This window comes from Mya arenaria, chromosome 13 (assembly GCF_026914265.1).
Source record: "Mya arenaria isolate MELC-2E11 chromosome 13, ASM2691426v1".
Lineage (NCBI taxonomy): Eukaryota > Metazoa > Mollusca > Bivalvia > Myida > Myidae > Mya > Mya arenaria.
Window position 1 is genome coordinate 9400555 of NC_069134.1, and position 27937 is coordinate 9428491.

The window sequence follows — 27937 nt, forward strand, 5'->3', positions numbered from 1 at the left end:
GGAAGTGTCTGATCATGATGAAACTTGTTCAGAGTGATTGTCAAAATTAAATCCAGGTCGAGTTAGAATTTGACTATGTCAAGTAATCAAAGTGCGAGGCGCTGAAAGACTATCTGCGGGCAAATATGTGAGAGTTGCAAATTTTATTTGAACTATGGGAATGGGTGAAGAGCACATAAATAAAAGTGAAAAATGTGCCGACAGCGCTTGTGCCCACACTGGGCGAGGAACAAACATCTATATCTTTAAGGCGTCTTGTGTCATTTTGTTTTTGTAAATGTCACTTCAATCGTCGTAATCCCCTCATCCCCATGTATTTAGTGTTACAATGCATGCCCTATTTCAATCGTTTCTAAAGGTTTTTCGTTGCTTTGATTAGATATTATACGATAGGAAAATACAATACATCATATATATATATATATATATATATCATTTCCTTTTATTAACATACACGTTTTGTTTAGGGAAAATCATTTTTTTACAAACAACTTCAGCAATAATTCCATTCAAAATGCACAGCTTTATATCAATTCAGTCGACATATCCCCATGTATTTGAAGTTACAGTAAATGCTCTTTTCAATCGCGTCTAAAGGTTTTTCGGTGCTTTGATTAGATAGCATACGTTAGAAAATTTTCATGAACTTTCACGTTTTAATTCTTTAAGGAAAATGATTTTATTTTTACGAGCAACTTTAGCAATAATACCTTTTAAAATGCAGAGTTTATCAGATGGTTGTTTTCCCGCGGTGAGGACAAACATGTGGTCAGTTAATGTATGTAGAAACTATGTTCAGAATATAGGTCAGTTAATGAAGTTGAAACTATTTTTAGATTATCGGAACTTAAGTCTGTTTTTATGAATGAGAATAGGATTGTGCTTTTTAAAGTTTATTAATAAATTTAATGTTATTTATGGTAAATGTAAGTACCTGTGTAGAAACAGTTCTAGTGCTGTTATGAAAGCTTCGTACCCTTTGGATGTTAAACAGGTTTAATCCGAACTACTTAATTTGCTTCACCAAACGTATGCATGACTCACTGTCGTATCAGGGCATGTGTGCTTATATAAATTGAAAGCCTAATGTCTAAAACTATGCCAAGAATACACCGGAACGAAGCTTTTATGCAAAAATGAAAACATCTCATTAGAAATATAAACGCCTAAAATCATAGAATGAATAGTATTTTGTTATTGTGTAGCTGAGGTAAATTACAATGTATAGTATTTGCAGCATTAGCAATGCGAAACCTGAGATACAATTATTTTAACACTAAGACAATAATTATATTTGTTTCTTATCTCATAAAAGTCAAATAAAAAAACCACCATTACAAATAAGCGTGCTTCAGGGTCACGTCAGGTTTAAATAACAAATCCTGCAGGCGATGGGACACTTGCGGTCGGTAATTATTTCTGAAACATCATGGGCTAAACTAGAGTGAATATCAATACTGTATGTTATCTTCCTACCAGAGCCTCCATTATCTTGACCCTCATTAATCTGATAAATATAACGATCGGACTGTAACACGACCAATCCATTTTTATGGTTTTGACGTCGTTCTGCTAAACATAGAGCACATTGAGACAAAAAAATGGGTTAAAACGACATGAATAGAATTAGTTCTTTGGAGTTTGTGGTCTTAAGACTACCTGCGCGCATGCGCAGACAGTCTAAAAATGAAGGCCATGAGCTCAAATCATAGATTTTTGCACAAACTTGGGTTCATTGGCCTACAGTGACATGCCACTAATCTTGTGAGTTGTGGATGAAATAACTTTAATACTGGATTAAACTTAATTTTTGTTCATCACATGAAAACTATTCATCGCATCCGTCGGTACAAGTTTAAGGTCACAAACATGATTATTTTTCTATAGCAACATGCTTTATTTATTTCATATCCGCTCTATAACTTGAACAGCGGTCAACCAAATTAAAACTAGGTACAATAGTTCACTACAAAGACACTGTTGTGATAGTATGTATAAGTTGAAGGTCACAACTGAATGTGTATTACTATTACCGAATTCAATAGTGGCCTTCATGTTTGTGAGTCTGATTCCAGTAGTCAATGAAATTTAGTATTTCTAGCATCAAAGGTAGGAAATGTGTAACATACAACACGCAGGTCTTTCGGCTATTGCTAGCATCATAGGTAGGCAATGTGTCGCGCACAACACCGAGGTCTCTCTGGTATAGCCAGCATCATAGGTAGGCAATGTGAAACATACAACACACAGGTCTTTCGGCTATTGCTAGCATCATAGGTAGGCAATGTCTCATGTACAACACCAAAGTCTCTCAACTATAGCCAGCATGGTAAGTGGACAATGTGTTGTGTACAACGCCCAGGTCTCTCAACTATAGCCAGCATCATAAGTGGACAATGAGTCATGTACAACATACAGGTCTCTCGGCTATAGCCAGCATCATAGGTAGGCAATGTGTCATGTACAACACCCAGGTCTCTCGGCTATAGCCAGCATCATAGGTAGGCAATGTGTCATGTACAACATACAGGTCTCTCGGCTATAGCCAGCATCATAGGTAGGCAATGTGTCATGTACAAGATACTGGTCTCTAGGCTATAGCCAGCATCATAGGTAGGATATGTGTCACGTTCAACACACAGGTCTCTCGGCTATAGCCAGCTTAATAGGTAGGCAATGTGTCATGTACAACACCCAGGTCTCTCGGCTATAGCCAGCATCATAGGTAGGCAATGTGTTATGTACAACATATAGGTCTCTCGGCTATAGCCGGCATCATGGGTAGGCAATGTGTCATGTACAACATACAGGTCTCTCAACTATAGCCAGCATCATAGGTAGGCAATGTGTCATGTACAACATACTGGTCTCTCGGCTATAGCCAGCATCATAGGTAGGTAATGTGTCACGTACAACATCCAGGTCTCTCGGCTATAGCCAGCATCATAGGTAGGCAATGTGGCACGTACAACACCCAGGTCTCTCAGCTATAGACAGCATCATAGGTAGGCAATGTGTCATGTACAACATACAGGTCTCTGGGCTATAGCCAGAATCATAGGTAGGCAATGTGTCACGTACAACACCCAGGTCTCTCGGCTATAGCCAGCATCATAGGTAGGCAATGTGTCACGTACAACACCCAGGTCTCTCGGCTATAGCCAGCATCATAGGTAGGCAATGTGTCACGTACAACACCCAGGTCTCTCGGCTATAGCCAGCATCATAGGTAGGTAATGTGTCACGTACAACACCCAGGTCTCTCTGCAATAGCCAGCATCATAGGTAGGCAATGTGTCACGTACAACACCCAGGTCTCTCGGCTATAGGCAGCATCATAGGTAGGCAAAGTGTCATGTACAACACCCAGGTCTCTCGGCTATAGCCAGCATCATAGGTAGGCAAAGTGTCATGTACAACAAACAGGTCTCTCGGCTATAGCCAGCATCGTAGGTAGGAAATGTGTCGTGTACAACACCAAGGTCTCTTGGCGATAGCTAGCATCATAGGTAGGCAATTTGTGGCGTACAACACCAAGATCTTATTTTAATATTCACTCAGATTGGATTAGCATGACATCATTTTACCAATGATATATGACGTTACCAATATCAGCTATTCTTTTATACAAACGTAATTTTTTTTTTTTTTTTTAAAACAATTATTCAATTGCAAGAGTTATTGTATATTTGTAATTGTAATAAATAATGATTTAAATGTAGAAATAAGCATTGACTGCATTTTTTTCTTACGTCTATGCTGTATGTACGCAATAGGGCAAAGGAAGCAAATTACCAAGAAGCACTTACAAAAATAACAATAGGTATTATTCTACTCGAATTGGTCAGCAGTGTGACAGTGCAACAAAAAGTGTTAACTTTTCTATGTTCATCTCATCTTTAGGATAGTTATTATGTTGTCTACAGTTTTTGCTACAGGTTGCTGAGTAAAAGAATTCAAGCATCCTAGTTCAACGTAAGTAGTGAACTTGCCAGGATGTAGAATGCACCTTTAACATAATAATTATGTTGTTATAGAAACATGCATAGGAAGATGATTACAATATGTAACAGGGTTGTCATAAAACTCTTCAATAATGATTAGTAAAACTTCAAAGCACTGCGCTAGACAGATCATTATGCATAATATGCTGCAATGAAAATCGTGCACATCCACTTATTTTATACAATTAATTTCAATCAGGTAACTCAATTAAATGAAAACCACAAGTTATATCCTAAATTTATTTGGATAATAAGAGGATCACGGATAAACGTTCAACACTTCTAAATGAACTATATGAAATGCAAAACTGACTATATCAACATGTACTAGCTGTTCTTCAATGAATGGTCTACTGTCCAAGGGCACATGGTGCCAATAAGCTATTAAGGGCTTCACATGTTCCCATCAGCTAAACATAGGTTGTCAAGGTAAAAGGTGAAGGTGACATTTTCACAAAATTACAGGATAGCTTTCTAATGAAAGGAAAATTGCGCTCATTAGATTTGATTGATATTAAGGATCACTCACCATAGGCATATATAATTATGATTACCATAAATTATGATATTCTAAGGATATAAACTCAAAAATTCAACTGGTTAAACTTGCAGCACACCAATATAAAATGGGATAAATCTCTGTGTTAGGCTTTGTCTGCATAGATTTTTGTGTCCATTGTGCATTAGGTTTGCTGTACACCTTCAACATCCTATGTGGTGACCATTCGCTGTAAAAGAATTTAGAGCTCATGGTCCCCTTAAGCTAAACTCCACTTACTTAAGTGTTATGCTGGCAAAAGACTATGATGAGAGGAGGTTAGACGTTGTTATTACCGTCTCTAAATAGTAAAATACTCCTGAGTTAATATCTAAGGCAAATATTAGTAAATAAAATACATTTATATACATTTCCTATAACAGCATTGTATCAGTACAAACTTGATTAATAAAGATGCACCTGGCTGTTTGACTAAGAACACCCCTCATCTCGTCTATTATTGTTGTCACACTCAACATCGGTTTTCATTCTTGATACTTCATGATTCAATAACAGTAATTTCCCATTATCCCGAAGGCTTTGGAAACATATAGCAGTTGATCTGCATGCTTAGTTATGACTATGCATGACTAAGAAGTCTTAGATGGAAGATATCGTATGGAATATGAGAGGCATTTTTATTTCATTTTACATGTTGAAAAATTACGCAAGTACATGATGTAAAGATACCGGGTACTCGAAATCAAAGTCTTATATAAGTGCTCAATGGGTTGTTGAGTACTAAGACAGTCATGAAATTAACTGTGAATTGATAACTAATCAAGCTGTTTTACAAAATCTGCCAATGTCATATATATCAAAGAACATAACTTTCATTATTCATAAATCATTGTATGTCTTCAATACTTGGCAATTTCAGCTGACCTTCTTTGATGACGTGCTTGACACATGCCATTGATTCTTGCTGCTCTTCTGCATTATTAGCGAATAGAACATTACAGGCGAATAGCTCTGTATCTTACTTTCGAGTAAGCGTAATCACATCCTCATCATCATTATCAATTATCATCATCGTAATTATCATCATCAATCATCATCATCATCATAATCATCATTGTCATCATCATCATCATCATCATCATCATCATCATCATCATCATCATCATCATCATCATCATCATCATCAATCATCACCATCATCAATCATCATCATCATCATTTTCATCATCATCAATCATCATTTTTTTCATCATCATCATCATCATCCTCCTCAATCATCATTGTCATCATCATAATCATCATCATCAATCATCATCATCATCATCATCAATAAAATACAAATACCATTATCATTTTCACAATTTTATTTCAACTAGGCTTGCATGCCAGAGACCATGGAATGTGACATTAAAACATGTCATGGTCACTAAAACAAACAATCATACAAATGCAGATTATTTGTCAGATACACAACTCTTTTTGTTTATATATTTAAATTTAATTTTAACAAATCGTTTTTGTTCCATTTTCAGTTCAAAATTTCAAAATCAATTTCCCATGATCCCTGGCAAATATCACAGAGTGATTGGCTGATGGATTTCCGGAGACATGAAATGGTCACATGACTTTACTGGCTTGTGGGAGCTACAGCTAAATTATTAATTGACTAAGGTATTTTATGATAAACCCATCTGTGTCATTTTAGGACCTGAACATAACTCTGTGTTGATTGTCAATATTTCATAACTAATCATTGTCTCAATTTGAATAGCAATGTATAATTTGCCAGTATTTATAAATGTATCAATAGATAAACACAGTCTTGTATTTTAGACAATTCCTGGCATATTAACAGCTAAATATTGACTTTTCTTGTAATGATAGATGTTTTTAATGTCAACAGTAATATATCTATAAGACAAACTTTCCGACAAATGAATTTTATGCCAAAATACAGAAAATGAAAATTGTACATGAGTAATGCTATTTGGAAAAATGAATTTCCTATTTCTAGCATGAAATTTTAACACATAATCCAAACAGGTCACAGATTTTTTAAATTGAATGAACAAATTCAGTTTAATATAATTTCAATTTAATTAAGTCGAGCTCTCAAAATGAAAAAAAAAATGATCCCATCTCAGTTCACTTCCCCATCAGCCATTTTGAAATCTGATCTTCAAGGGTTATAACTCTGCATTTTACTGGAAAGTACAAATGTAACAATGCTTTACAATTCTAGTATATTTTGCAGAACATATAAACCCAAGCAAATCACAATAAAACATTAAATAAATTATAATATACTCAACATATTTATACCAATATTACAATGGAAAAAGTTTAATAATAACAAATATGTGTTAAAATGATTATGATGTAAATGTATATAATGGGTAATATGAAATATAATAAAGATAATAATGTAAACATGATTGATTAAAAATGCCATTTTACACAAAATAGCATTAACATTCTAACTAGAGGTCACTAACACCTAACTAATACAAGTTTATAAATAATCTCTCTTGCGCAATCCACTATCAAACACTGGAAGCTGTGAACATCTCTCCAAGCTCTACCCTGGCAAACAGCTGTACTGGCAATGTCTACAGTAAAATGCACAAGGAGTGATTGCTGTATAGCTGTCACAAAACAAATAAACTAACAAGAAAAAAACTCCTTAGATGGCAACACTATAGCTATGTGGTTATACAAATGATGCAAATGTTTACCATACAATGCATCCATCATATATTGCTTTCATCAACAACTCTTAAGAAAGAATACTGTTATGACAAAATTTGACCCTTTTCACCGAAGAGGCTAATGACAGTTTACATGTACGAGACAGTAGTATAAGAACAGATCTCTGGAAAAAGTTTTAATTAACTCGACATGTGTATTAACGCGTGTCTCTACCCTATGAGACCCTAGTTCTGTCATGTTTGTCCACTATATACAGCTAACATTCAACCCTGGAATGTTTCTCCCTGAGCAGTAATGTCATCGATAATTCCAGGGCTTTTGTCAGTTGAATATCGTTTTCATAGTAAGTAGTCACAGATGCCAATTCCTCGTGCTTCTCCATCATTCATCAGTGGCAATTTTAGAAGCCAAAACGCATAAAATGCTCTTTTACAACCAGACTGCTTCCCCATAATGTTTTTCTAGATTTCCCAACCATATTACTGGGTCTTTGTCACAGTCCACAACTATCATCACATGACCTTCCGTCGCACATGACTCGATATGGTCTCGTGGAATACTTCATGTTCAACAGAAATATATCACAATATGCACCTTCAGTGAACTTTTCTAGTCCTAAGTCAATAACTTATATTCAATGCTATTGTCCACTGCCTGTATGACTGTGTTGTTCTGAGGATACACTAGAACTGTCTGATAACTTTATCATAATGTCTGATCCTTTGCGTTTACTGTCACCATCATTCTCTTCCTCAATGTCAAACTGAAACTTGGTTTCCGATGATGGTTTATCATCGGTCGATTTAGCACTAGAACAGAAGGAAGAGGAGGGGCTGATGGGAATTTTCTTCTGGAAGTAGTCCCGATTGTCTTCGACCTGATCAAGAATTTCCTGGGCATCGGGATACACAAGGTCTGCCCACGTCTCCCATAATGGGTGAAGGATGTAGTCAATAAAACCAACCTGGAATGGAAGAAATAACATGATTAACATCAGGGTTTCACAATATCATGTACACTGTAAAATGGTTATTAGAATCAAAATATCCAATTAAAGTCATTTAGGTTTATTTCATGAAAGCAATAAACAACATAAATATTGTTATCTTTTCTGAAATGAATTAATTAACAACCATCATATAGTTTCATGAAAGCGTATTAATAAGGTAACCAATATGAATATTTAATTCAACTTAAACTCTATATACCTGTGATTTTTCCACAGTGGCAGTCATGCGATCACACATGGGGCTCAGGTCAAGCCCCTTTTCCCGCTCCATATCGCCTTGACGGAAGAACTCCTTCATCAATCGATCCAACCATTTCTCGTAGAGATTCAGTGGCTTCGTTGGGTTGCTCAGGTCCGCACAGTGCACCATGTTTTGCAATACCTGGAAAAAAGGAAAGAATGATTTTAAGAAATATATTTTTAAGTTTATTCGCTAAAACCAAGTTTAAATAACAATATTTACACCTCAACTTCCATTCCTTAAATGAACTGCCTTTCAGCAATTGCGTTCATCAATCGATGAACGCAACATTATCGGATATGTTCGGATCGTAATTCATTGCATAACAATATCCATGAAAGCTATTGATCTTGTTATTGGTTGTATTGTGTCTGCAGGTCCCGTAAAATATAGATCAACATTTTTAAAAGTGTTAGTTTATTATATTTTAAATATATTGGTACCAGAAGTGTTTCAATTTTACGTTTTAAAGTGATTTCAAGTGGTTGATCTTTTCCCGCGTTATTGTGAAAAAAATGTTTCCGGTTATAGTCGGGTCGTTCTATTTACAGAATGGGTAAGAACGGATTACTGAAAGGTTTTCTTAAATGAAATGAAGTATTTTTTAAACAATTCTTGAATGAAATAATGAACAATTGGTGTAAATATAAGGAATGAATTGCGGGGTTGATGTCATTATCAGGGATATGAACGCAATTGGGTTGGTCAAAGTACGCGTGGAGTCCTTCGGACTCCACACACATTGACCAACCCAATTGCGTTCATACCCCGATAATGACATCATCCCCGCAAATTATTCCTTAAAAAAAACCCATAGACGATGAACAAGTGTTAAAACTAGCTTTATAAACTTGGTTAAGCTTATTTGATATGATTCTGTGGTGAGAGTTGTTTACAGCAAGCGTGAGAAAACTGTTTTTATTTTGTAAACAGGAGTGAGCACAAGCCTTTGTTTGACACAATTTCTGTTGTCATACAATACTGGTTGTGAAACAATGGTATAGTGTCAATGACATCTGGATATATCTTGTTCGAATTAAGGCTGATGACGCAAAGGCATTACCTTTACAAATTTAAGTGACAATTGTACCAGGTCCGTGTCATAAATTAAATGGAAACCGTTGTTAAGATCAGGAAGGACATAGACCCATCATAATTAATACGTCATGAAATTATAAAGCAGTGAAATCAGTTTGACAGATTGACTTCAAATAACATGAAAACATAACTTAAACTTGATATGATACCAGCTTCATGAAACTTTGTGGTTTCTGTGCTCACCCATTATCAGGTAGTTGTCATATGAAATGATTCTCAGTTTATCACTAAACCTTACCCCCCATCTATTGGTCATAACAGCTTTCCTTGTTATGTGATGAAGAGTAGAGGGCAGTGATTTCTTACCTGAATTCTGTCCTGGTAGTTGTCGAGAAGTAATACACCGGAGCCCGCCACTTTCTTGGTCTCAACCATTGTCTTCAAGTCAGCTAGCAGCGTCATGTGTTTCGACATGTCAGTTGCGAGAACCATGTCTATGCACATTTTTCTCAATGTCTGTCGTTGTTTTTTGTTAAGATTATTAAAAATGTCACAGTTCTCCTCTTGCAGGAGTTTAAATGCAACAGCTAGGTGGTGATTCTCAAGCACTGATTCATCATTGTACATCAACGCAAGCTCTGAACCTGAAATAGTGAGGAATCGTTGTTTTAATAGCTTGAAAATAACAATTGAAATAATTTACAGGAAATGACAACCAAATTTGGGGTTATTGATGGCACAAAGTTATACCTGTACCAGTGTTGTATGTGTAATAATGGTAAATTGTGTAGTTGTTTTCATATATGTTAAAGTATAACAGTGGTTACTATGGAAACATGAACAACAGGAATTACATAGGCAGGCAAATTAAAAGTCACGTTTTATTCTGTCAGATAGTCCAACCCTACACAAAGTAATGGGCAAATGTCATGCACAAGAGGCAAGACACGACAACAGCCTCTTGGGAAGACTTTCTCTTGACATTAGAAAAACAGGAAAAACATAGCTCCAGCGAGTCATGTTTAATTCCCATCTGTACTGTATGGCAGTGTTTAAGAAAAAATATCTTTAATTACAATCATTAAGGCTCTACAAAGCTAAAATGTTGTCTTTTCTCTACTTTTAACGACCTCATTTGGGTAGGTACCATTAAGTTTGAGATTCTTTAGAAACCAATGCATTGATCTAGAATTCTTATATGTTTTTTTATTTGGGAGGAGATGGACAAGGAGGACATTCGCTACTGTACTATGAAGATAAATATGTAAAGGTTTTGTAAACAAACTAGTTGACTTTTTTCCAAACAACTAAGGCTGATAATATTGATCACCCGCTAATGAAGTATTAATGATCTGTGATAGACAAACAATGCAAGCTGCATTCAGTACTATTGTTGAGCTGCAGGGGTATTATGACAGTTGTAAACTCGGTCAATTATCAGTTTTTGTTGTCAAAACAAATGTTCCCGATAGGGTAATAAATGGCTCAGTAATTCAATATTGCAGAAAACATGTAACAGGTATATCGGACAAAATTTTATCAATTGTTGGACCTAGTTTTTCATTTAAATGAGGGCAGATTGTTACAAGACCAAACTGATAACAGTAAGTTCAAATGTTACAACTGTTGGGTGGGAATTCCGTTATTTGAAAGAATTTGGCACACACTGTAAGAACTTGTACGTAAATTGTACGTAAACAATGATTATCACAGGACTTGTTGATAAAAAGGAATGAAATATATGTTATGAGAAAAGCATGCCTTAAGACTGAGACATTTATTGTATATCAGATAAGAAAATTGTATTCAAACTGCAAAATTTTAAGACAGAGACATGTTATACAAAGACAGATCTAAAGAAAAAATTACCGCGTAAACTGAATCACTAATAACAAGATTAGTATTTCAATCAAAGGATTAAAGAAGAGTTTGCCTGATTTGACATTTAATTTATTCAAAACAATACTGTTACTGAGGCTTGGCTTCTAAAAAATAAACACGCACAATCAAAAGGGTTGTTTGTGCACGTACCTTACAACAAATATTGTAAATAATCATTGTAGTTCGAAAGATATAAAAAAAATCAACAATTAAGGTAATAAATAAACCATGACTTCAAAATGACACACACCACAATTACATTTCACAAATTGATGGATGTTTTTTTGTTTTTTTTCAGTAACCACTGAAATCCCATTAACTTGTATTCATCACCTTGGCTTGTTTGGCTCTGTCTGGCTCGAGAGATGGCCCGAATATCATAAAAATACTTAAGTCAAATCTAAAAGAACATTCAATATGGGATTATCCTGTAATACTGGGCACTCACTTGTATTAACTAAGAACTGATTGGTTACACCGGGGTGGTCAACATCGTGTATCGCACTTGCAAATATGGCCGCTAAAATCTCAAGGTCGGTAAAAACATTCTGAAAGTATAATGAAACTGATTATTAAGACAGTTGTTTAGATTAAAAAATTATAATTAAACATGATTATAGGATAATGATAAAGAATGAACATGGTGTATCACAACAATGTTTGATGTTTAAAAAAACACAAATAAACCTTGAAAACATAACAATCTATTGACAACAACAAAAGTATTTACAATCCTGCATTGCTAATGAAATTGATTGACCAACTTTTCTTTCATATGAATTGTACTCTAGAGAGACAATTGACATAAACAGTACAATATATTACTGATATCAGAACAACGCTCAGCACCCCAAACAAACAGTTGAAACAAATTAGAACTTTCAGACAAATAGCTAGGTCAGTGACATATTTGTTAATAAAAGTCAATGACTTGGAAGAGGCAGTAGAGCATTCACCTGTAGACTTAAAAACTGCATGCTGATCTATGGAAGGCACACTGACAAGTGTTTCAGCATCCGTGCTGAGATAAGGCTGATAACCAGTTGGATATGTTGTAATCTACCAATTCCTTATTCTATTTATTTTCTCGAGCATTGGCCTCTCATTTCTGCTATGATTGAGAGAAGGTCATAAAACTATAAAAAATATGGTAAAATTTCAATAATGTAAGTGTTGATTTTACCTCTAGCGCCTGTGCGGAGAGTAGAACGTGGGTAGACTGTGTGACGTCAGCTGCGTGGATACAGTTGTGGTAGGGGACATCAGAGTGATAGTGGTCTTCTAAATGCATCAGATACGTGATGAGGGTAGTTGACGGGATGTTGAATGTATTACACAGGTTGCGATCCTGTAATTTAATATATAATGATCAGAACACTGTAAAAATATAATTTGGCTTAAGTACAGTGAGATGGCTGCAGAAACTCTCAGCTTCGGTAATATCAGCTAGCAGCTGTTTTTCATTTCTTTCTTGATTTGTTCCTTGAACTCTTATATTTTTAATGGTCCAATTACCTCACATAAGCACCTGATTTCTGACCGGATTCAATAGGAGATACCTTGTTATAATTTACCTGATTTTCGCACAAACATTCCATTGAGAAGTCAAATGTTTTTCCTAAGCTTCTTGATTCCAACAAATGATGGTTTTCCCATTTCCCTTCCTTAATTAACATTCTCTACCAGAAAAACAAAACATCTCGACTGTCAGTCGCAGTTCTTACCTGAAATATTTTGTATGTTACACAGGTAAGAGGTCTGTTGTTCGAGTATTCTGCGATTTTAAACATGTCCACTCCCCACTTGTCAATGTCACTCAGAAGCTGAAATCAGAATAGAGGGAAATTAGAAACAATGTCATGAACGGCATATTGACACCTGAAACCTCTATAAAATTGTTTTGCTAGTAACATTGTAATACCATGGTAGTCAGCATTGTTATATGATTTACATTAAAAAAAGCCAGACTCTTGAAAACAGTGGGCACATGAAGGTATTGTGATCAATTCATTATTATTTTGCAACAGTGGAAAACAGGAAAAAAATACTAACAGGAATTTTCAAAACATGTTTACAGAGTTAAGTCTGCCAGAACCATCAGCAATGGTTAATGTTTTACAAACTGTCTTCTGACAACCCAATGAACATTTTACAAACTGTTTACCAGCCACATCCAACCAAACTTCAAAGTAAAATTACACTCTCATAGCAGGTGTTGTTGCTAAATGTAAGGCAAGATCTAAACCTAAAATACATCACTCCATGAATGAACAGTGAACCACCAAAGTTGAGGGCTAGAGATTTTATAAACCAAAATATTAGAGAACCAATTGTAAACCACAGGGAACATCTGTCTTGTCTGGGTGTATAAAATGTATGTATTATTGCGTTTTCACTAAACACTTAGTTCAACCGAACTCTAACACATGCTCGTCCTTTTGAAGGCGTTCTTTTTTATGTCTAATAGAAGTGTAAGTGGGCATCATAGTCTACATACTTTTATAACATCCGAATCCATGATTGAATGAGAATCTTGGCATTGAACTGGAGCAAAATTGAATAGATAAGATAGCATTCAGTCACAAATTCCACTTGGCAACTGTTTTGCTAATGAAGGGGCATAAAACATCAATTAAATAAACCACATCATATTGAAGAATGCACTTCTGTACAAGGTTTATTGTACGTGTTTAAATACAGAGAAAACAAACTAATTAGTTTGTAAGACTTTCTTAGTGCTGTTTCATAACTGATGTCGAACAGCTATAAATACAGTGCTTTAGATTGTGGTACACCACATGCAACAGAACATCCTACAAGTCACTTAAGAAGCTTTAAGTACGCCCATACTATGACAGGAAGAATGAGGAAGGGCTAAAAGAACTTGTATCTTCATACCTTTCCGAGTTCATCCTTGTGCGGTGTTTCTACCCCATATTTCGGCACCTGACCGATCAAGCTGTTGGTGTGTTTGAGTTTGCGTACACCTGTGATCTGGGTCATGGGTCGCCGTTTCCCGACCTCCTTCTGGTTCTCCTTCTCCTTCACATTTGGCTCATTATCCTCGATTTTGAAATTTGGAACATCCAACTCTTGCTGTTTGTCTGAAAGTAGAAAATTGTGACCATGATATATTGCACAAGAAATCAATCTTTAAATGCACTGACATGGTTTTTGGCCCCATGTAGTTATGTTACTTCAATCATGCTACTCTTGGCAGATAATGGTTTTATTTCATCTGAAGGTGTGTATCAGCAAAGAATCTGAAATTGTTAGTTCAAGTTCACTGGTTTATGTAAGTATCTCCCCATCCTTAATGAACTAAGGAGCTTTATCACAAAAAGTACTGCAGACAATTAAGTTCAGGAAATCTGATAAATGGAAGTATTCACCATAAGCATTTTAATGAAATAACGATCCTTTTTGTACTTAAAAAACTGCAGATGTTGGCATTTTGATTTTCACACAACTGCAGAAAGTAGGTATGTGTAGGGAATAGAAGATACAATAAAGTCGGGATAATTGAACTTCAAGAATCTGCAGATTTCCTGGCACATTTCTCAGAAGCATAGCTATGACGTCAACAAAGCCTGCTTCTCCTAGACTTGCCAGACGCGGTCTCAGTCACTCAGCATCTAACTAGAAAATCATGAACAAGCATCAGTAAAACTGCAGTAAAACTTTGAGCAACATATTCCATGACTTCAGTTTAAAAATCAACAATTAAATTCATTGCAAATCTTTCAAGCGCTGAAGGAAATAGTTCCTACAATTCAATCATAGAGACATTTGCAAGAAAGCGGAAAAATGCATGACTGACTGTATACTATTAGAGGGCCTTCAAGATCATGACAAGGTAAAGGGACATGTTGCTTTCACAATTGTTAAATTACATTTTAAAACACGGTTGACAGAAACATGCGATGTAGCATACCTTTTTTCATATTTTGTAGCTGAGAGGATGTTCATCATGAATATTAAATGTAATTAATCAATTAGAAGAAAAATGTTGCAGCTTTTGAAAGAATATTAACTCTTTTTACCATTAAAAAGGAAAAAGCAAAACAAATGTTTCTGGATGTTGGATTTTTAGACAATGATGAGATAATCTGGTTGATAAGGCAGTGCCAGCAGGTGGATTGTGTTGGATACTGTTCCTTCCACTGTGAACTATCTACAGGTTTTGGGTATGAAGAAGAGCACACTGATAACCGAGATTCAGGTTCTTCTTCAGTAGTCATTGGAGACAAAAGATTGTTTCATGATTGGTGCCTTTCCTGGAGGAACTTTATTTACTATTTTTGAAAGTTTCAGAAATCCTATTGACCTAAAAATGTCAGAAAAGTTTCAACTTTGCCACACAGATATAATAATGTCATGTGTTTATATATATATAAATGTTAGTAAATGTATTTTACCACAGTCAATTTATTTTAATGACACTTGCCAAAAATTACCTATGATGATAAAATGACATACATAAATGTATCGACCAATGAAATCGCTCCAAACTTAATGTGAGTGATAATATTACCATTATATTGAACAGTTCTCTGAACTGTGAATTAACAGCAAAGATTTATCAGGTATGACTTATTTTGCCCGCGCTTTATAGCTAAATTAATATCCTATTTCAATATATTACAAAATAGGTATTTCCCCACCTCAGAATATCCTGATGGTAGGTAATACAATGATTGCAAAGATCGGTAAACCACCCCAGGCAGAAAAGATCGTTAATCCATCCCAGGATGTCATTTTTTTCATTTATTATCAATTATGACTTAAATCCCATAATTGCCTTTAGTTCCTAGCATACCAATTACAAACATACTGTTCTTCAAAATTGGGTCAATGTTATGACTTATGGTTGAAGGCTTATCCCTTCAGCTCTTACTGACACAGTTTCACTGAATTTACCCACAGCTATTAAATTGCAAGAGATAAGCTTGAATATTGTAATAGGGATTGATGTGACGTCAATGTAATGTCCATAATCGGTGTTATTTGGTTTCCCGCATGACCGCAGTTGGTCATTTTTATAATGAAGGCCTTGGTCTAAATGATGACCTGTTGCCCACAATATAAATTGCCATATATATGCCATGGGATATATTCATATGGAGAAGAGTTGATAGGTATAATGAGTTTATTGATACTTGTGAACATTAATCATCTGATGGTCATTAGCAATTAAAAGCCCTCCAGTTTTTTTTTAATTTCTTTGTCAAGTTCTTTTTGTAAGCTAAAAGATATTTTCAAGAAGATGTTTAAGTGTGTGTATTATAACATAACTCACTGGCAGGAGTGCCACACAATCTACAACAAGCAGGAAATCTATTAAGATAGCTTATCAAGACAACAGTAAACTGAAATATGCTTGACATACAAAACCATTAAATATATATATTAACCATATTTTATTTCCAGCATTGCAACATACCAGAGAATATTGAATCATCAAACTGGGTTAATAAATGATGTAAACCTCAAAATTAATCTAAAAGGAAATTAACAAGTCCGGCTGAAAACATCCGCAGGAAGCTTAGTAAGTGCATTAACAGTTTAAATGCTGCTGATCTTGAAACATTTCAGGCAGTTTTAATTGGCAATTACATACAAAATTCTGTCTAAAAGGTCTGAAATCTTACAAAACATCTCAAAACAAACTTCAAGACATTTGATCAAGGTCACTTTCTATCAAGAATATGCTTTAAGGCTTCTTTATAGGAACATTTTATGGGCTTTTAATTCTTGGTAATAATAGTCCTGTGTCTTTAAACCAAAATACAGAAGCATGTGGGCATTTCAAAAAAAATAAATATGATAATATCAAACAGCCATTATCTCACTTTAACATGATGGAAAGCTTCAAAACTTGTTCAAACAGCGACCATATCAAATTTTGTTTTTGTGAAATAACAAATTAAACCATGTTGCACAAACTGTTCTATTTTTAGATTTATTGGTCATGAAAGCAAATAACTGTCCCCTGTCCTAATGGGTAGTAGAATTAAACGGTAAAGTGAAGATGTCTGGTAATAAGTATTCAAATAAGCATCTACTATTGAGACGCCTGTGTCCCAGAACAGCCATAAAGAACAAATTCAGGACAACACCACACTCCATAAAATGGAAACCTATTACAATCCATGAAACAATGACGACATGGATTAAACACTGAAGGATCCTGTCATTTTTGTCTGGAAACCTGTGACATGCAGACTTGGGCACTGGGTTATGATTCTTTTACTCCCATTATTTAAACTTTGTTAAGGGTACAAGTCATGTGACCCTTACAATACTTGACCAAGTTATGTTTTCTGGAACAGACAGAATATCATACTGTCTAATGATGAAAAATGACATATCTGGTGACCATGTGCCATTAAAATAACTCTAACTGGAACTAAGCATTAAATGTTACAAGTCAAAAAAGATATTTACTGATTACGTATTGAATGTAAGTCAAAATTAATTTATACCATGGTCCAATTTCACTATGTCATGTTATAGCATACGAGATATCTTAATAACTTAGATAGCATTAGGACTGGAGGTGAAAAAATGATGTCAAACAAATTAACGTCATTAATAACAGCAAACTATTTTGCCCTCTCTAAGAAATAGTTCAACAGCACTAAGCTCCAGCACAATGTTATCATTGCAGCCGATATATACTTGGTCAAGTCCACTTGAACACCTTTTGTTTGTCTTTTTTAACTTAAACCTACTATTAATAAAGTCAAGTTCAACAATAACTGTAATGTATGATAATATAAATCAGAAAGAATGAAATTCCGATGAAAATTTTATTCTAATTTTTGCTGTTATAATATAGTAATGTAAAAACTTCTTTCTCTTGCAGCATTTCAACTGCAATGCATGATTAGTTTTGACATCACCATCTTAACCAATAAAGAACCATCAATCTTTATCCACAAAAGTGGTTCAGTAGGCCAGTCACATTAACATTTTCATCATTTCCAACATACTTCAAAGGAAAAAATTCGGTCTCCCCTTTAAAAGATTACTTATGCTAATTTCCTCCAATCAAGCATTCCTCTAACCTAGCTCCCAGTGATATGAATCAAGTACAGATTCAAGAATCGACAGCTTGATTGAAGAGATGAGGCCATCGCCAGATAACTAAATTCATTTAATTTGGCCATATATGTCAAGCATCAAAATGGTTCTTGGTTTTCAGCTTCCCTAAGTACCTGGATTTATTGGGCAAGAAATTATAAAAACAAAACATTTTTACAAAAAAATATTTACGTAATATTCCTTTTACATCTTTAGGCTGTCTTAACAACTGAGCAAAAGTTGTCTCTATGGCAAAAAAACGTTGGGCCACAAAAGACAACTATGCAGACAAGGCCTATGAGTAACAAGGAAACAACTTCATGTCAAAGCTGACATTGCGGAGGGGAGGCAATTATAGCTAATGCCAATATAATGAAAGTTTGCCGGTTATAACAATCTAAAAGTGCGAACCATACATGAAATGTCGTATAAGCACTCTTTCTGCAGGCTGAAGCTGCTTGTAGGTCGAAGATAGGTACAAAAGCCAAAGTACAAGCATTAAATCTGTTGCCAGATATTAATCTGATTAATGTATTAAATGCTCTACATTAAAATGTCAATAACAGGAGCATAATAATCCATGTGGCTTCTCAAGGCTAGAGAACTTAATAAATAAGCATAAATAAATGATTATTATGTCCTCTTTTAAGAACACCAGAATCTTAAAACAATCTTACATTGGGCACAAATATGTAATATATAGCAAATGCTTCTTACAGGTACGTCCTATACCTCCTATACGCAATATGTTTCTTGTAAACTGTTCTGGCAAGGTCATTAACTGATAAATTAGAAATGGAACCATTAATTAGGGCTGAACATTGTTTAATTTAAAAAAAATGTCATTTTACAGATACCATGTTTTAAACTATCAATTAACAATTTGTTGATAGGAAACAGGAAATTTACCATTATGTTTTGAGAACCGTTATCGTAGTTTAAAAGTCAACTTACATGTGAAGTTGAAATAGATGGGCGCAAGAATGTTGCGGTTGTCTTGTGTTGAATAGACCCCCATGATGTCGCTGGTAACTATAAAATCTTCTTGATTTGGAACCATATCACAAACATGTGCACATGCAGGCATAGTAACAGAAGTGTTACGGAGTTATACCTCAGAAGCTGTCCAACTGTCCAGTGTTCTTACACATTCAAATCAGTTCCTCAAATTTTAGTCCATATAACTTTCCACTATAATGTACAATTCCTGGTCAGATAAGAGGTTTATTGTTCTAAAAGTAAATGAATGAACAAAAATTGCACAAATATTAAACTGCACAAAAATCACTTGGATGAACACAATTAGTGGAAATAACTGTTTAATAAGCACGGATAAAATCAATTCAAAATCACTATGAATATCGTTGAGATAAAATATGTCCAAATATCTGTATGTCCACAACCTTTTAAAATCACCAGATCCTCTAGTCAAACAAGACTATCGTTATATAGTTAGGATAAACAGTAAGGCTGCGCTATTGCATCAATGTAGAACCACGCTTTTATTACAACTGGTTTGATAGCGAAGTTTGCCAATACCAAGAGGCTACTGTTATTATAAAGCAACTGCAGTCTGGCTGTGAAATATTCGACCAATCGGAATAGAGTATGATAATGACAAACTCGAGGTAGGTATAGCTGAATGAAATTACCTATAGTAGAACACTTTAAATGCGTACTAAACTTTTGGGGAGTGCAAGTGGTGTAGAGTATGAAATAGAAAATTAATTAGTATTTTGGTGAAGAATGATTATATATTTTGCATCTGGACCAAGAGGTGATAAATGTATGTTTACAACATGTTAAAGTCAATATGTAACACATTAATTGTTAATGCAAATGACAGAAATAAAACAGGTAAAAATGGAATTAAATGGCATTAAATTAATATATCATTAATACAAAAGATGAAAATACGGTCTTGAAGGATCAAATTATAGAAATTAACTTCGGTTATTATCCTATTGTTAATACATGAATATATGAGTTCTAACAATTCTATATTATGAATATGTATGCATAATATTAACAGACCAGTGCATAAAAGACAATGGCGCAGACTTCATCACGTATGTTACAAAGAGATGAACGTGACGGCCCAGGCAGTGATGTTCCGCTACTGTAGCTAGGAAATGCTTACATCACTCCTATAGGTGACTAATTTAAGTTTCAAGTCAACCAATAGTTCCGCATGAGTTTTGAGTGCTCACAGCAAATTTTCCCGAAAAGTATATAATTACAAACAATTAATAACTTTCAACTCATGAGTAATTTGCTGAATTTGTTTCCGTGACAACAGTTACACAAACTGAAAACAAAAGTTTTGTGCACCAATTAAAACAATTGTCCATCCTTTGTACCAGGTGTGACATAAGTAATTACAGTTTATATAGTATATGTCCTACTACCTTAGTTTCGTGACGTCTTTGTATCTCATTATCAGTGGGTGAGTTAGTCCTCGACAATGTGATCATTGATAATTAACAAAGTCCACTATCATGAATGAAGACATTTCATGATATATCTCACCATCCCCTGGACTGACCAATAAAATTTCTTCATTCTGGTGAAAACCAGAATTTAAAATTGAGCAAAGGATTTTTATGTAATAATGTCACAAGAAAATTGCATCCACTTCCAGAAAGAAAAAAAAATGAGAACACTTACAATTTTTTGCAAACATAAGGAAATTACTTCTGTTTTTTTTCAATATGTGACAAAATGCTACTGTCAGAGATAAACAGTTTGATAAAGTATATATAAACATGTGAGGACTTGGTGACAATCCTGTCACGGAAGCATGGACAATTCATGCACAACAATGACCTCAATATTGCTCAGCAACAAAATGACTCTTATGCTGTCCTCAATGACTCTTATGACCGTCTTCAACATCGTATTAGGCACTCTCATGCAAATGGTATGCTGAACATTAAGAATTGATTGGTTATTTCTAGATTTATCAACAATCAGAGCTCAGATGACTGATCATGTTTATTGATGTTAAGTTTGAATTTACATGCTTTTGAATCAGTTTTTAATTGCAAATTTCCTTTAATGAGGAGTAACCTTGATCATCGTGGGATGTTATAATGCAAGAATAATTAGTCCTTCAAGTCTCTAAAGAGTACCATTACTTAAGCAAATAAGTAAGCACTGATGATGGTATGGCTAGTCTCGGAGGGAGTCATACGAAGGACAGCGTCATGTCCGCAATATTCACTGTACCGGTTGACACCAACTAGCTGCTGAATGATTTAAGCTGATTTGCATCATAAGTACTGCTATAGGCAGGGTATAAAATGCTAATAAATCACAAAGTACCTGTAAAATAGCACACAATTCCTTATTAGTTACGTCACAGAGAACTGACCAGTGCGAGTCTAGCCTAATGTTTTATATCATAGTGACGTTTTACTAAGGCCTTATATCATTATGAGGTTTAACTAGTGCCTTATGTCATACTTAAGTTTTATGAAAAATCTGTCTTGTTATTCAAACAGGCAGATTATAATAAACAGTAGTAACAGGATACTGGTTAATGTGCTAAATCCCACCAGACAGCCTATTTTTTTTTTCAAAGATCACCAACCAGTGAATGCCAATGCTAATCTTTTGCAATCTTTCAGTTAATGAAGGGTCAATAATCAAAATATGATAAAAATCCAGATGTATGGACCTGACTTAATATGTGCATCAATATATATAATGTCACTGGAAACTTAATTGATTGTTCTATGTTTCATAATGTCACTGTTAGCATATGTATGTTCTATGTTTCACATTGTCACTGGTGGCATATGTATGTGCTATGTTTCACAATGTCACTGGTAGCATATGTATGTGCTATGTTTCACAATGTCACTGGTGGCATATGTATGTGCTATATTTCACAATGTCACTGGTGGCATATGTATGTGCTATGTTTCACAATGTCACTGGTGGCATATGTATGTACTACATTTAATAATGTCACTGCTAATATAAGTATGTTCTATGTTTAATAAAGTTACTGGTACTATATGTATGTTCTATGGTTTATAATGTCACTGCTAATATATGTATGTTCTATGGTTTATAATGTCACTGGTAAAATGTGTAAGTTCTATGTTAAATAACGTCACTGGTAATATATGTATGTTTCTATGTTAAATAATGTCACTGGTAATATATGTATGTTCTATAATAAATAATGTCACTGGTTATATATGTTTGTTCTATGTGAAATAATGTCACTGGTTATATTTGTTTATTCTATGTGAAATAATGTCACTGGTAAAATGTGTATGTTCTATGTTAAATAATGGCACTGGTAATATATGTATGTTCTATGTTAAATAATGGCACTGGTAATATATGTATGTTCTATGTTAAATAATGGCACTGGTTATATATGTATGTTCTATGTTAAATAATGGCACAGGTAATATTTGTATGTTCTATGTTAAATAATGTCACTGGTAATATATGTATGTTCTATGTTAAATAATGGCACTGGTTTTAATGTATGATCTATGTTAAATAATGTCACTGGTAGTATATGTATGTTCTAACTTAAATAATGTCAGTGGTAATATATGTATGTTCTATGTTAAATAATGCCACTGGTAATATTTGTATGTTCTATGTTAAATAATGTCACTGGTAATATATGTATGTTCTATGTTAAATAATGTCACTGGTAATATGTGTATGTTCTATGTTAAATAATGTCACTGGTAATATGTGTATGTTCTGTGTTTAATAATGTCACTGGTAATATGTGTATGTTCTATCTTTATTAATGTCACATGCAATATAGGTATGTATTTTGTTTCACAATGTCACTTTTAATGTTAAAAGTGAATCTTAAGGGGGATGCAACAAAGATTTTAAAAAATGCATTATGACCTCATCTTAAATATACAGATCTACTATTTGAAAAAAAATGTTCTAGGTAGATAAGGTAGGTATTTTGTTTTGGCAAATCAAGGACTCAGCTCACGACAGTATAGTCATTCTTACTATATTTATATGGAGTTACAACTATCATGTGCTGAGCCATGGGACACAATAGCCATTCTTTTTAGCAAGTAAATTGTGTTGGTGTATGTGCAGATGACTGTGCAATCAAGTCATTATTTGGGGAGAAAATATTATGGTTAAGGTATTATCTAGGTCTGGATCCAAAATTGTTTTTTTTTATATCAAAAATGAAATAAAATCAAAAAAGGTCAGCAGATTTACCATAAACCAGCAATTTTTGCTAGGCCAAAGTATTGAACCTTATGTGCTGTGACTAATTACATAGTATAACTTTTACAGTCCAACAATAATGACAAACTGATTTTTTACTGCCAAACATTATGAGTTGTGTTGACATAAAAATGTGCAAACATGCCAAGTGTTTTCAGTATTGTCATCGAAGAATATTTATCAAGGCTTATAATCTGAAGCTCAATATCTAGTTTAATTTGAACTTATATCAAAAAGCCTGTATCATCCAATAACAGGGATACTGAAATATGAAGACCAATTTTCTAAAGATTTTTGTGGAATGCTCTCAATTTTTATAAGTTTATCAAATAAAAATGTTAACGATTTGTATAATTCTAATCACAATATGAATCATAATACACTAAATAATATAATTAATATGTCCTTGACCATATTAATTGCTCAAAAGAATAATATAATTATTTTAACAGCACTTGAAATGCACTTTATCTGCATTCTTTAAAAGCACCAATTTGAAATTTTAAAATATTTCTAATTAAAGCATGTTTTCTTCCTCAGCAATTGAAGATAATGAATAACGGAAAAACTGACAGTGTTCTTTTATTCTTTTTAAAGGTCAGCTTGAGGAATTCAGAGGACATATTTTTCTTGAAAACACATCTTAGTGTCCCATGACAATTTTTGGATTATACTTAATTCCAAGAGGATGTGGAACTTATTCAAAATATATAAAATATTTTTATACATCAAAAATGCTTGTTCAAATTTCACAACATCAATATAGTACTCTACGCCCTGAAACCTTCAAATTTCAATGGATAAAAATAAATTTATTATCAGATGGCAAAAATGCAGAAAATTCAGGATTTATTATTTACAATTTTAGTTTTTGTCAGCAATTTATCCTGAGCAATGTTTTCTGGAAATCTCCTCATGTTCTATTTATTTCTAATCAGCATCCACCAGCAGGATATGAGATATCATAAAGACAACAATTCCATTCACCGAAGAAATTCCAAGCACTTGCTCAGAGTGTTTCTGGATATATTCATGCTATAAGCAAATGTATCTGTACATCAGTTGTCATTGTATTTGGTATAACTTTTCAGATCAGTTATTAAAATGTTTATGGTCATCACTCAATTTTACAAATTTTCTAAAAATGAATCGGGTCATGCACGCCTAGTTTATTCATAAAAAATATTATATCAGTGGTCGAAATTAGCACATGCCCGCAAGCCCTGCACTGGTAAAATGTCTTTCGGGCTTGCTCAAATTCTGAATTTTATGTAGCAGGGCTTCTTCTAAAATTTGATGCCAAGCAATAGTATAAGAATTCGGGCTTGTTCATCCAAAAGTCTAATTTTGATGACTGTTATATATTACTATTAAAGGGGCTGTACTCCATATGATGAAATTGTAAAAAAAAAGAAAATTGTCGAAAACTGACATAAACTTGGTATCGATGTGTACAATGCATTGAAACTTACTAACTGATATAAACTTGGTATCGATGTGTACAATGCATTGAAACTTACTAACTGATATAAACTTGGTATGGATGTGTACAATGCATTGAAACTTACTAACTGAACTACCACATAGTTTACAATTAATTTATTTTTCGCAGTTTTTTCGTATTTTTCCATTAAAAAGATAACTAGGTATGTCTACTTAGTAGAATTCATTCCTTATGCGTGATTGCCTAGTCGATGTTATCACGTGATATTACCAAGTTAGGTATATAGCTTAAATATTCCACCTGTTTAGGGTAAGCCTTCGTAGCACAGTGGATACAACACTGGACTGCAATTTTGACAACACCATTCGAACCCGGTCTCCGAAACATTTTTTTTTACATTTTGGTATTTTTATTATTCAAAATTAATATGATATCAAAGAATAAAACATTTTATTAAATAATTGGCTGTAGATTTGTTTCAGAAAAAAATCCTTTTTTTTGGTGCCAATCTGGTGTAGATTCCCTTTAAGCTTGAATTGTATTGAAACGCTTTATATGTTATCAAATACAACATAATATGTGTTAAGATATTTGTTCAAATATCTGCATACATACTTTACGAGCAGTAAATTATACTCACTTCCTCGTATATGGTATTAATCGCTACTGATAGGATTCTAACAATGATTTATACATAAATGTTTAATTTTTGACATCTCCTAACTGCTTAAGTGACAATATAATTTATTATATTATTTCCTCACGGAACACTGAACCCCAGAGTTTAATAACCTTGTACATACTATATCTGCACAAAAAGATGGCTGGAACTATTTTTTCAGCTATAAGTGACTAAAATTTGTGCAGCAGTGACTAAGTCAGTACGATCAAGTCATATTTTGCATGGACAACTATGTCATACTTTAAGCACATAATAATTGTATATTATGATTGATATTTCATGTTCTGCTTTGAATTATAAATAACATTACCGTGCTGCACTGGTTCCTGGCCTTCATTTCAAGGTGAGGTGTTTATTGTGTGCATTCTCTGCCTTCTTCTGTTGTCAGCGTGCCTCCACTTTGATAGGTGTTGGCAATATATGTCATACCAAGCTTCCGAATACAATTAATCTCTGTTGATTTTTAACAAACAATTAAAATTAAATTAAGAATTTAAGTTTAACACAATTACAGCTGTATTACTGACAATTTGTTAACTAAGGCAAACTTTTTTTTATTCAGATGGGAGCGCCCTACCATATATTTTGATGAAATAAGATAAAAACTAAAGTTAATTAATCTTATGTCTATTTTTATATAAGCGCCAACATACATTTCTTCTATTATCTCCAAATTGACATGGGTCCTTTTAAACTTGAATTATAATAATTGTAAGTTGACTGCTAAACCTTAGCCACACTAATTTTTCTGACATATATAAGTATGTAATATTGTCATCGTATAACTAACTTAATTCATCTTAGATAAACTTGTTTCAAGATGTTGCAAAAATAAAGGTATACACCGGTATTTTAAAAGTAAAATAATTTTATCTGATGTTCAATTTATCTAGTTAATCAATCCAACAAATCTCACAACACCCTGGCCCATAACCAGTGTTGGTTAACGGACATATCTCACTGCTCTCTGACCAAGAACTGCTGTTGGATTATCAAACATATTTTATGCCTCTCTGACCCAGAACTGGTGTTGAATTATCAGACATATCTCATGCCTCTTTGACAAAAGACTTAGGTGCTGACCTCCATCAAATCTCATTATCAATAATCAAATCCAAACGGTAAAGTTACATTATTTAGAAATAAACATCATGCAATCACTATCAAGGGCCATGACTGCTCCATTATTTTGTTGAAAACAGACATTGCCATTCGTATCAGCGTATTATCATAAATTGAGCTACAAGAACTTTTAAAGTTTTGTGGAAGGTTGTTGAAAGAGATAAGGGTCGTAGCCACGTGCACCTCTAGATGACAACATCAACACAATGGTCCTGCTGCAGTTGTTGTACAGGTACCATGTTCAGGGATGATTCACACATACAATGCAGCAGTTTTTAAATCTTATTCTTGTTTTCCTGCAATAAATCCCCTTTGTTCTCAACCCTCTATCTTGTAATAAGAGCTTGCAACATTGTTACGAGACATTGTAAGGCCAGAAAACATTGTTGAAAACATAATGTAAAGTAAATCTCGCGAGACGTGAACATTACGCTGACAATGTTTCTGTAGTCGATGTCCAAATCAGTCAATAACAGTGCAGTGCTTGGTTCACAATTTCTGGGTCACAGTTTAACGTTTCACTCCTACGCAAGGGCGCAGAATGTAGAAAAATCAGCTCTCTAGATGTTCATGAAATATTGCTCCTCCTGAGCCAATTTCTGACCACTGTGTGCAGGAAACAGTCTACAAGAGTCACAGAAATTTTAACCCCACCAAATCTTTCAGTATAACTCAAACTGTTCAGTAGTTTTCATTCTCAGACAAAATTAATTACAAACTGAGAAAAATGAGCTTTAAACATAATTACAGAATATTAATATGAAATTTCAACTGACAACAGCCTATCATGAATGATGATACATCAGAACGTATATTTAAGCCCCATCTGCTTGCAGCCCGGGTCTCATTGTCAACATCAATCATCCTTAATTGGAGCTCAAATTCTTTCACATGTCTTCATATGGCCATTTTGACAGATCTTCTCTTTGTTTTTATTATAAAGATTGATTTGTTGCCATGACTGCATAAAAAGCTTCCATTTACAGT

The 27937-nt window shown here is 34.1% G+C and overlaps 1 protein-coding gene across 16 annotated transcripts in view; it reads right to left on the reverse strand.

Moving 5' to 3' along the window:
* Positions 1 to 5849: 5849 nt before the first annotated feature.
* The window catches only part of LOC128214151 (cAMP-specific 3',5'-cyclic phosphodiesterase 4C-like), a 406322-nt gene continuing 384234 nt past the window's right edge, over positions 5850 to 27937 (reverse strand). For all 16 annotated transcript variants that reach the window (XM_052920452.1, XM_052920462.1, XM_052920459.1 and 13 more), the window contains 7 exons: positions 14280 to 14485; positions 13106 to 13204; positions 12565 to 12729; positions 11830 to 11929; positions 9867 to 10144; positions 8421 to 8603; positions 5850 to 8176 (listed from right to left, as the gene is read on the reverse strand). In XM_052920452.1, the coding sequence (XP_052776412.1) occupies positions 7853 to 8176; positions 8421 to 8603; positions 9867 to 10144; positions 11830 to 11929; positions 12565 to 12729; positions 13106 to 13204; positions 14280 to 14485 (1355 nt within the window). In that variant the 3' untranslated portion in view covers positions 5850 to 7852. The remainder of the gene's footprint in view (positions 8177 to 8420; positions 8604 to 9866; positions 10145 to 11829; positions 11930 to 12564; positions 12730 to 13105; positions 13205 to 14279; positions 14486 to 27937) is intronic.